This window comes from Osmerus mordax, chromosome 13 (genome assembly GCF_038355195.1).
Source record: "Osmerus mordax isolate fOsmMor3 chromosome 13, fOsmMor3.pri, whole genome shotgun sequence".
Taxonomy (NCBI): Eukaryota; Metazoa; Chordata; class Actinopteri; order Osmeriformes; family Osmeridae; genus Osmerus; species Osmerus mordax.
This window is the reverse complement of record NC_090062.1, coordinates 6,949,870-6,961,559: the sequence shown is the minus strand read 5'-3', so window position 1 is coordinate 6,961,559 and position 11,690 is coordinate 6,949,870. Positions and strand designations below refer to the sequence as shown.

At 41.9% G+C, this 11,690-nt stretch overlaps 1 protein-coding gene across 3 annotated transcripts; it reads left to right on the top strand.

Moving 5' to 3' along the window:
• Positions 1-36: 36 nt before the first annotated feature.
• Positions 37-6,419, top strand: asb7 (ankyrin repeat and SOCS box containing 7). Of its 3 annotated transcripts, none has more exons than XM_067249633.1 (6): positions 37-102; positions 929-964; positions 1,337-1,446; positions 1,627-1,880; positions 2,214-2,819; positions 4,131-6,419. In XM_067249633.1, exons 4-6 carry the CDS (start codon positions 1,640-1,642, stop codon positions 4,268-4,270), a joined length of 987 nt encoding a protein of 328 aa, XP_067105734.1. In that variant the 5' UTR covers positions 37-102; positions 929-964; positions 1,337-1,446; positions 1,627-1,639; the 3' UTR covers positions 4,271-6,419. The 3 variants fall into 3 exon arrangements, with proteins under 3 accessions (XP_067105734.1, XP_067105735.1, XP_067105736.1); XM_067249634.1 differs by having other exon boundaries at positions 42-102; positions 929-1,037; XM_067249635.1 differs by lacking the exons at positions 37-102; positions 929-964 and having other exon boundaries at positions 1,431-1,463.
• Positions 6,420-11,690: the final 5,271 nt, after the last annotated feature.

The following is an 11,690-nucleotide window of genomic DNA, read 5'->3' as shown; positions in this document are numbered from 1 at the left end:
CTTATTGGCTGGTGTGGCGCACGTCCTGGGGGTTGGCGTCGGACAGTGGAGTAGAGGAGGCAGCTAACTAGCCTGTCTGCTAACCTTATAGCATCTAGTTCAGTAAGTATATTGCATTTTTGTAGCTACTAATAGCTAGCAATTAGTTACGTTGTGCCAATGAGCAGTGGATGATTGTACGAGTTGTTCTGATAGTCTAATAGCTCCATTGTGGTGAATGTTGTACAACTCAAGAAATGTACAGAAAATTGGTCAGCTAACCGCTACACTTCTAGCACCAGCACCAGCACTAGCAATTGAGCTAACTATTGCCTTATTTTATTAACCTGCATTAACTTAACTAACTAAATATGCATTTATTTAAAAACAAGTTGTTGTTTGTAGCTGCGTTGTTACATAATGTCACTTAGTGTCAGTTCTCTAGTTAACTTGGAAAGTAGCCCGTGAAAGAACTGAAGGTACTGTACCATGATAACTGAAAAAGCCAAGCCATGGCTAATGTTAGCGCGCAGCTTGCCACTCCATTGTTGTTTGTTCGCTTTTGCTGAATACTCGCTAACGTTAGCTAGCTACTGGTTATTACCACCAGCTAGTAATCTAGTGATATATATCGACTAGCTATTGTAAAAGCTAACTTGTAGTAATACTAGTCAATTGTGTGACTAGCAAAGAAGTTGGCTAGTTGTCGTAGCTTGACACAAATTAGCTATTGTATGCTGCATGCAGGAATTTTGGGTGTCACTGTCAGTTTGCACCATGTTTTCAAATGTATTTCTAAATTATGACTCGTAGGGGAAGTGGACGAACCTTTAAAGCAAGGCTAGCTGGCAAGCTGACATGTCAACCGGTTATTGTTTTGTATGAGTTAATTGGCTGTGTTAGCTATACGAGCTAACGCAATGATTTGTTTCCAATGCCTTGTTTCCAGACTGCCACAACCTGCTACGTGTCCAGTATGAACACGGTAGGCTATATTGTGTTCCATAACTTAGTAGTTTGTTCGTTTCCAACGAGTCAAACATTAAAACCTTGTTTGGGTAAGTATCTAGCTATTGATTACTGTTGTTTGGGCTAACCAGCTTATCTGTTTACACTTACAGTATTATTATTATTATTATTAATTAAGGTGACATTTAATGTCTAGTTTGGTGATTAGACATCATTCTCTGTCATTATGACAGAGAATGATGTCTTCTTCGTTTGCGAACATTACAGATCTATACAGGTTTAATATCAAAACGTTGTAGTTAAATGTTATGTCTTTGTATTCAGTGGTTTTGAACAGACACAACATCTGAGACTAGTATATGCATTCCTGTTTTTGTTTACTTTTCAGATTGGATTTAAAACCATGTCTATTTGAGTTGTACTCACAACTGACAACTGCCCTGTTGGTATGCCCAAGAGACACATGAGAGAAGTTATACATCACCAATTTGACAAAAGGTGAAGATGTGTAAACTGTGGGTTTGTACCAATATGTAGGAATGGCAAATGTGCTGGATAAAGGAATAATTTATCAAGTTGTCACAGTGGTGGGCCTTTCCATGACTCAATGTAAATAGTTGTGTTGATTTGGTAAGTGAAGATATGGACTGATCACAAATCGTGTCTGTTTCCCAAAAGAGGCTAGGTGTGGATGAGCCTTCCCTTAACGAGATGTAACAGGATGCTGAACCATCACTGCAGAAGGAACCCAGAGCTTCAGGAGGAGCTGCAGATCCAGGCCGCGGTGGCCGCAGGGGATGTGTGCACGGTCAGGAAGATGCTGGAGCAAGGCTACTCTCCCAAGATCCGCGACGCCAACGGCTGGACACTGCTCCACTTCTCAGCTGCCAAGGGGAAGGAGAGATGTGTCAGAGTGTTCCTAGAGCATGGTGGTAAGGATCCTAACCTTGGATGAAGATGTTGAAATAGTTCTTCCTCCATGGCTTTCTTTGTCCTGTAGATGGCGGTATATTACCAGTCTGGGATTGTCGACTTCTCATCGACTTGAGTCTCCAGGCTAAACCTCAGGATTCCTGGGTCTTTCTAATGTTTATTTCTAATTGCTGTAGACTGCCATGTGACATCATTAGGCCTAGTGATTTCTTTCAATCCTCTCTTGTCCTTTCCACTCTGCTAAATGGAAGGACATTGAAATGTACACTCACCTGTTGTTTTGTCTTGTCTCCCCCAATTCTTCCCTTCTCTTCTGGTGTTCCTCTCTCCAGCCGACCCCACAGTAAAAGACTTCATCGGTGGATTCACGGCCCTCCACTACGCCGCCATGCACGGCCGAGCCCGCATCGCCCGGCTCATGCTGGAGTCCGAGTTCCGCAGCGACATCATCAACGCCAAGAGCAACGACGGCTGGACGCCCCTCCACGTAGCGGCCCACTACGGCCGGGACTCGTTCGTCCGCCTCCTGCTGGAGTTCCGGGCGGAGGTGGACCCCCTGAGCGACAAGGGGACCACCCCTCTCCAGCTGGCCATCATCCGCGAGCGCTCCAGCTGTGTTCGGATCCTCCTGGACCACAGCGCCAACATCGACATCCAGAACGGCTTCCTGCTGCGCTACGCCGTCATCAAAGGAAACCACTCGTACTGCCGCATGTTCCTGCAGAGGGGCGCGGACACCAACCTGTTCCGTCTGGAGGACGGGCAGACCCCCCTGCACCTGTCGGCCCTCAGAGACGACGTGGTCTGCGCCCAGATGTTGTACGCGTACGGGGCAGACACCAACACCATTAACTACGAGGGCCAGACGCCCGTGGCCGTGGCCGTCAGCATGTCGGGGATAAGCCGGCCCTGTCTGGACTTCCTGCAGGAGGTCACCAGTAAGTGGGACTGCTACTCTGGGGTTTGACGTAAGGATAGGGGAGGTTAGCCACTGGAAGTTTGGGTTCTTTCTCCTTGGCTGTTTGGGATGCAGTCTTTTGGTGACACGTGTTAGGATATTATGAGTTTCGGTCAGCCAAAACTGGAATCGTTTCTAGTTATGTAGCAGTTTGTTCATGCAGGGATGTAGATGACAAAAATGGTGAATGTCGTCAAACATGAAAGGACCCTGTGGTTAAAATGGGTGGGGTGATGATGGATTGTAGTTCTACACAAAACAAGGGATATGGCCGGATTGTAAGTCGAGACGAGTAGAAACTTCAGAAATGCACAGAGAGGGCACGTTGCCAACACAAGGTTATAATGACCAGTGTTCAGCCCCAGAACAATTGGCGGTTGGGGGGAGAGGAGAATACGGTACCTGAAGCACTAATGATTTAGGAAGCACAATGCCTGCATTCCTGCTCTGCTCACTGAACTTTGATATCAAGATATCAAAGAGCTCTGGTGTGTATCAGACAGGCATGTGAAGTCAGTCCCATTCACAGCCTCCTGAGACCAGGAAGATCACATATCCACAGGCTTATTGATTACAGGACAGCCTCACTGGATTAACTCATCTGCCTTGGCTGTGAGACCCTGGAGGATTGGCAGCAAGCTCCTTTGAAGACTATTGCACACTGACCCCAGTGTTGTTTCCTTTAGGTAGATTCTGGTTGCTCACATAAATATTTTAACCAGTAGAGAGATTCATCAGCACATCACTGATTTGTTTCAATAAAACCATATTGCTCACATCCTGGTTAAATTGTGTTCCAACAATAACTGCAGTGTCACCTGAAGCCTTTAACAACAGGGATCCTGGCTGTGGTGACAGTAGACAGACCTGCAGCTGTGCCCTGCCCCCCCTCAGTGTTGTGGTTTCTCCAGCTGGCTGTGCTTTGGTGCTTCCCTCTGCCCCGGGAGGGAGACGCAGGCCACTAGTTCCACTTAATAGCGATAAAACTCCAGCTTTCGAGCTTCCTGGAATTGAGGGACTTTCCTGCAGTTTAATAGCAAACAATGCAGTAGCTAATGACAAGGTGCTAGTTTGGTTTGAGAATGTAGAGAGAACTCAGAGAAGGTTAAGGTTCCAAAAAGAGTTTTCAGTTTGTAGTAATTTGCTAAACGAAATGATTGGGAATACCTTTTCTAGTTGTGTATTATATCAAATCTAGTTACTGATTTTAATCTCTGTTTATATAACTATCTACTTGCATTAATATCTTGTTAGAACAGTATTTAAATAACACATTTGTCTTGTATTTCAGAGCATCCCAGGACTTTACAAGACATGTGTCGGATAAGAATCCGTCATTGCATAGGCCTTCAGAGCCTCAAGTTACTGGAAGATCTACCTATCGCTAAGGTCATAAAAGACTATCTAAAACACAAGTTTGACAACGTCTGATGCCAGGGCCTGTGATGAGGAGGGGCACATCGAGAACACTCTGGTTTCTGCCAAGACTATGCAAGCATTGTGTGTCTCTGTGAAGGAAGCCTGGAGGAGAGGTGTGCGGGGTGTTCTTGTGTAACCTGGAGAGGTCACTTTGTGACCCCAGTTGTCACTGTGCCTGTCGCCACACTGACAAAATGTTGTCCACAGATCTGCAGTCTGAAAACTGGGAAGTATCTTTCTCACTTCAGCCTGTCCAATCATGAATGATGGTTGATGCAGTAACGTGTGCTGTGGAATAAGCTTACTCATTAGAAATGTGACCACATCCACAGATCTGGCACTGGGCTGTCGTCTGTGTGTCACATTTCTGTCTGCATATGCCAGTGGATTTGATTTGTTGATATGGGTCTTCCTGTTCATTTACATGTACAACCACCATGAGTTAACTTTCTGGGGGTAACTTTTGAAATGTTGATTCAAACAAATAGTTAGACAGAGATGGTGCCATTATATTTCACATTCACTGAGATGTTTCATCGTGTGCCTGTTGAAGTTGGAGGAAATGATGGTCTTATGCTGCAATAAGTGCACCTTCCATTGTTCAAAACCCTGAAGTTGGGCGGTCTCTAGTTGAAGTTGTAGAGGAACACAAACTGCATCTATGTTCTCATCTTTTTATGAATAAAGCGGCCCACACGCCTTTGCCAGAATTATTATTACTATTCCATTTTTTTGTTGTTGTGGTAATTACAGTTATATTTTAATCAGTTGTATTACTATGCAAGTGGATTTAAAATAATTTAGATCCACTTGTGTAATACTAAGAAAAACACTGCTCTATGTAATGTTGTAAAGCTATGAGTACAACTTTTCTTAAGCAATGACATGGTCCTAACTCAGCATACAGTGTTACCTGTTTATTTGTTTTTATTTTTCCAGTTTTTCTTCGAGTTTTTACTTTTACAAAATGAGATGTTTATGGATTCTGAACAGTGTGTTGATGTATAAACACAGTTATTTTAAACAAAATGTAAATAATTGTTAAATATGTACAGCAAATATTTTTCTAGAATTATTTAAGCAATGATACTCTGTGTTCCTAATGTATTTCTTTTGTTGGAAGGTATTGTGCTTTGTTTGATGTGAGCCGATGTACTGGTTATTTTGTGTGTGTGATACGGTATGTTAAGAGTTTCAGACGTTTAATTTATCAAGAATAATCTGGAAGGATATTATGTTGAGCGAGACAAAGCAGATGCTATGTAAAAAAAAAAAGAAAAAAGAAGTGTAATTTGTAATGAAGACCATACTGTGATTTTCACATTTAATTAGATGCTCTTTACAAAACAAGAACTGATCCAATCACCTGCAAATTGTATAATTTCATTATACAATTTTTATTTTTGTCTAATTGTCTGAAAATTAAATAAAAGTTACATTTTTGTGTCGAAATTCTAGACCCTGATCAACAACCTCAAATATGAACCGGATCATACCATATCAATATATTAATTAACTTTGAAGGTCAATCAGGCAACTTCAGTCGTTTATTGTTACCAATCCTTATCTAAATTATTATTGTTTTCATATCTAAAATGATTACTTGGTTTGTTGACAAGAAGTTGTTCTTGTTTTACTGTATCCCATAATTGGTTATTTGTTCCATATGATAGATTGCTTAATTCATTGCAAATACCTTAAGACCAACTGCCTTTATTATGTCAGAATTGACCATACAGCTCAGCCCTTCTGTGTCTAGATTTCATAATACAAATAAATCTAGTCGGCAGACACTGAAGACACAATGTGACAGAAAGGCCTCAGAGATCAGCTATTTGTTCATGACTTATGTTCACTTACATAGTTCAGTTACATTTCAGGTAGATCCATTCTACTGTACATCGTCCTGTGTCTTCTCTTCTGGATTTGATACAATTTTGTATATGACGCCATTTTGTACGGCAGACTTTATCCGAGTGAGCAGAGTGAGACAGCATGGTACGGGCTCTCAGGTTGTGCTGCGGAGCCTTTGCTAGATTCAGTGGTCGACTCGGATCTTCCCGGTCCAGGAACAGTCAATACTGACCACAAGTCTTCCTCATCATCAACTACTGAATGTACATAAAGTCTTATGCAGATTTGTAAATGTAAGAATGTGAATAAAAACACGTCATAATATTCCTCTTCATTTTCTCTAATGATATAATTGAATCAACACTGAATGTTCCCCAGACTTGTCTGTCATATTAATAAAAGAAAAAACATGTACTTTCACTAATAGCACATGCCATTATGATTTGGAAGTGGAAATCGCCATTCAGTCATCTGTTTATTGTTCTGTCTCACACACTATCTCTTCCTGACTGTTTCCAGGCTGTAAAAGCAATAAATCTCAGCCATGATAATGATCACGACAGAACCTGTCTCAAGTCCGGCCTCCTCACCAGAGAAATGCTGCCAAGCACTCTGGTTACAGAGGAAAACTCCTGATAAAGGTGTGTGTCTGGGAGAGAGTGAGAGAAGGATGGATTTATAATATCAGTTTGCCCTTCATATTTAACAATGCTTTGAAAAACAACCCTGCTCTATGCCATGTCACTGTAATAGCAGCATAGGTTTTGAAGTAGGAACACCTATAATTACATAGCTTGGCATTCTGACAAAGTCTTTTCTGAGATGTATCACTTACTTTACAAAGGGTGTATTTTTTTCAGCTTTTTCTCTTTTTCTCCGGAATGCTGTCTTAAATCAAGTGGTTTCTGCTTTCGTGCCCTTGCGCCAAGACACACCAAACTTTCACTGAGGTGACCTAATAGCACCTGTGATATATTAGTGTCTTACTTTACCAAACATGGGGTGCTATCACAGATCAGATCTCCGCTAGCATTACCTGATGCCACAATGCCGTCCCTCTGTGGCCTAGCAGGCCTGTAGACCAGGACAATACGCTCTTTGTCAGCAGCCTGTACGGTTTGGAGGAAACCCTGTGTCCTTGTCATGTTTAAAAATACAGCTCCTTCCTCTCCTCTCTCAGGTACCTCTCTCATCATGCGCTCAGCTATCTCTTGCCATGGAAAAAGGAAAACCCCGGGAGATAAAACACAGGAAGGTGTTCTCCATGAAGGACTGTATTCAAAGTAGGTTTTCCTGCAAGTCAGAACAATATACTACCGATTATGACCAAACCACACCCTGGAAGGCTGCCTGATGCTATCATGAGGAGAGCCCTGCCTCTAGTCCTGGCCAGGCCACTCCAGGACAAGAAACCAGGATACTGACAGTGTGGGCATGGGCGTTCCATGGAGGTTTAGATGGGAAAAATGCAACTTCTATATTGACGAAAACATATCTAATTGCCTTCAGCCAGTCCCATCAGATCTAGTAACAACTATAATGAGAGTAAATAAATACCATGATACTGATTTTCCAATAAATCCACGTTTAACAGCAATTATGTGCTTCATCTTTTGTCTCCTAATCCACTCTGATGTCTTGAATTAATTTCATTGGAGTATGTTTTCACTTGATTTGGCTCTCTATTTTGTCTGTTAAGTTAATGTGATTACAAGCTTTAGGAGAAATACAATATGTGATTTAGAGCGTGCTCGCTAAGTGCTGTGAGGAAGCTGAAACTGAGCAGGAGAGAAGGAATACAAGCTTCTTATTATGTTGCTGTTAGATCATGAGAATAACGCTGTTCTGGTTTAACTTCCAGTCTGGCAAGAGATGGCAAACCTATATACTTCAGAAATGTTATTACAGTTTTTCTCAATTGTTTGCACACAAATACTGGTACTTGAGACACAAACATGTAACTCATGCACCAACCCCATGAACCAATTGTGCTAAACTACAAGCACAATTCCTGCTTTACACTCAAATTGCAGTTCTAACACACACTTTTTTCAAAACACTACACACAATTCTCTGCATTTGGCACAATTTTCATGAAGAAAATCTTTTGTTTTCACAAAGAACACACTGCCATTCAAATACGCACACTGACTCATCGCATGGACAAACACCTGTCACACAGTTTTACAATTAGCAATCAGAGCTTTAGAATAAAAGGGCAACAGGTGACCTTTTCTGTTTTTGAGCAATGGATGCCAACATTGGAAACAGAGGCAGAGGAGTGAGAGTAAGAGGAGGAGGACAGGGAGGACGAGGAAGGCCAAGGACCATAATCTCTGATGAGATCCGAGCCGCTTTGGTTGACCATGTAGTCAACCATGGTCTAACAATGAGGGAGGCTGGGCAAAGAGTACAGCCAAATTTGAGCAGGTACACTGTAGCATCCATCATCAGGACTTTCCGAAATGAGAATAGGTAAGAAATCTACTCTCACTACAAAATTGCAGTAGGCCTACTGCATATCAATACAGTACGCAATGAGTACAGTAGTAAAGTATTGCCTGTGGACTGTTCTGTAGGACTGTAAAAATAAAGTATGTTTCAAGTATTTGGAAAATGTATTCCTACTTTGTATTCCTACACAGTATTTACGGTATTTTACTATATGTTTGGCAGAACTGAAAGATTACCAACACAAGGTGATCGGGAACGTCTTCTGTCCTGAACAGGAAACTGAAATCATGAACATGGTCCTAGAAAATAACGCCATAACATTACGGCAAATACAAAGAAAAATAATAATAATGTAACTGTATACACTAAACAGTAAATTATTCTGTTGTTTTGTATGTAAACCGCTGTATGTGCAACTTTGTGTTGGTTGGGATGTACACTGTGTACATATATGTAAAATATATTTGTTACCGTGTATTTCTGTGTTCTGAGTATAAAAACAATATTCTCAAATATTTTACAACACACCTATGTATGTACTGTCTGTAGTAAATGTAACACTGAACAAAAAAAGGCCTAACTCACTATGATGAATGAAGAAGAAGTGTTTTCCATTCATCATAGTGTTTTACATTGAGCACATCAGTGTTCAAATGGTTCTTATAAATGTCTATTCATATGATGGTTTGTGTTTGTCATTTGAAAACAAAATACAATTTTGAGATTAAATAACATTGTTTTGAATGTTAAGTTTAATTTTGCAGGAGAAGTGAGGGGTTTTGCCCATTGTGTGTGTTTTTTTGATTTGTGTGTAGAGTTCTGAGAGTATGAGGTATGCATTCAGAAAACGTGTGTAACCAATCGAGAAAAACTGTAACATTTTTTTTTCAGAAGATTACTCTAAAAAAGTAAGAACTACTATTTGATGCAACTCCTGAAGATGAAAGGTGTTCATTCTTTTTAGCAGGTATTGGTAAATGGACTAGTTTCACGATCAACTCATTAATGCTGACTTTTTTCTCCTTGCACCTTCGCTGTGACTGGCATGAGACAGCTTTGTGTGAGACAAGCTCAGGGGTGATGCATTGTTGTTATGGGATGAATGAAGCATACTCGTATTCCAGGAAATGAGAAGACATTCCGGGGGCCGTGATTGGCCCTCTTCCATCCCGTTCTCTCAAGGGACTCTTTATCTTATTGCTCAGTCCAGATACAACCTGCTATCAGGGGTCGGTTAGGTGACGTATGGCCGCATAGCGCAGCGACTATGGAGAACAAAGACTTTCTTTCTGATGGCCACCGTTGCTCTGTTACCGTAACCAGCTGTTAGCTGCACTGTTTTATCAAGTCTTCATTTTGTGGTGAAAGCAGCTCGCCTCTCTGCCAGATGCAGACTAGTGAGGCAGAACAGAGACTCGGGGGGCCAGCAGAGGAATGCCCTCCTGCTGGCATCCTTCCGACAAGACCTATCCCAGCCCAGCCCAGGACCTTGGGACCAGGAACCAGGAACCAGGAACCAGGAGGCTGGGACACATCTCATTAACAGGGGGAGAGTGGCTTCCTGGGCTTGGGAAACAGATGTGTCATTACCCCCAAGCTCCACTGATAACATGTTAACCATGTGCTATGATAGAAAGGTCAAATGCTCACTCAGAATCATTGACTGTAAACAGATTAAGCCAATTAAGAAAACACCTGGTTGCTTTAGGTGCTGTCTGGAGATTTGCTCGTTTTAGTCATTATTCCTCCTCTTCATCACCTCCCTCTCTGTCCTTCATATCTGTTTAGTCAGTGTTGTACCATGAACATGAGCTTCGAGGACAAATACTACATTTTTAAGTATATCCATCCAGAAATCCATGTCCAATATGACAATTACTTTCATGGTGTAAATGTCTTCTACTCGGAGAGCACTTTCTTCAAATCTCAGCACCTCTCCCAGATGGGTGGGTAAGTAGGCTAGGTTTTGACTGGGCTATAGTGATTTGAAGCCTGCAGTCTGAGATTTTTAGGACTGCTTTGGGAGATCAAACATGCTGTGCGCTTAATGTACATGCACTGTCTGTCAGCCATATGCCACAGTGATGAAGATAACTTTCAATTGTGTCTCATATGCCACAAGAGCATCTTGTCATGTGCTGGCAGATCTTCATTCGAGTGGACGCTGCATTAGGTTTTATGTGTCAGATACTGATTGATCTTGTGGATATTTCTGGCCTTCTCAAGTGAGAGACAACATCTGAATGCAAACACGAACCAGTCAGACTGCTGATGCATCCCACATTGATAAATGGCTTCCTCAAGCTTTTCACATTCTCTTAAAATGCCAGTAAACTACTTTATTGTCATATCAGCTGAGTCATTTTAGCTAATTGATCATGCATGATTATCTACAGAATATGCTGAATTTCAAAATAGGTTGAAGAGCCAATACTGTCAACAAAAATTCACCAACAAAGATATGATCCCATAGTGATGTGATGGTGACGCCAGTTATCTAATATACTGTGAAGAAAGAACTCCTTAGTCTCAGAGTTTAGCAGAACATCTATAAATACGTTTTAAGACCTTCCTGTGCATGAATGGCCTGTTGCTTTGTACCTGTTGGAAAGGACAGGGTTACTACACATAGCTCTTTCTAAATCTGGTGCCGAAATACTGAAGTGAATACCCCTCATGGACAAAATAAAACACTTCACTAGAGTCCAGAGGTCGGTTAATTACTCTGGCTACAATCATACCCAGTTTAGCTCCTGCCTCTTGACCACAGGAACCTGTTTGTCCACCTTACAGGGACAAAACACCAGAGGGCTTGAGAAGGGGAAGTAAACATCGCAGAACAAGAGAGATAAAACAGAAGAGTAGAGAGGAATGGATGTGCTGGGACTTGCCCTGGCCTCCTCCTGGCTGCAATGGGGAGAGAGGGATAAAGAGAGAAAGGCAGAGAGAGTGGAAGAAAGAGAAAGGGAGGGACAAAAAAATATAGAGGGACTGAGAGACAGACAGAGAGAGAGAGAGAGAGAGAGAGAGAGAGAGAGAGAGAGAGAGAGAGAGAGAGAGAGAGAGAGAGCGAGAGAGAGAGAGAGAGAGAGTGAGAGAGAGAGAGAGAGAGAGAGGAAGAAAG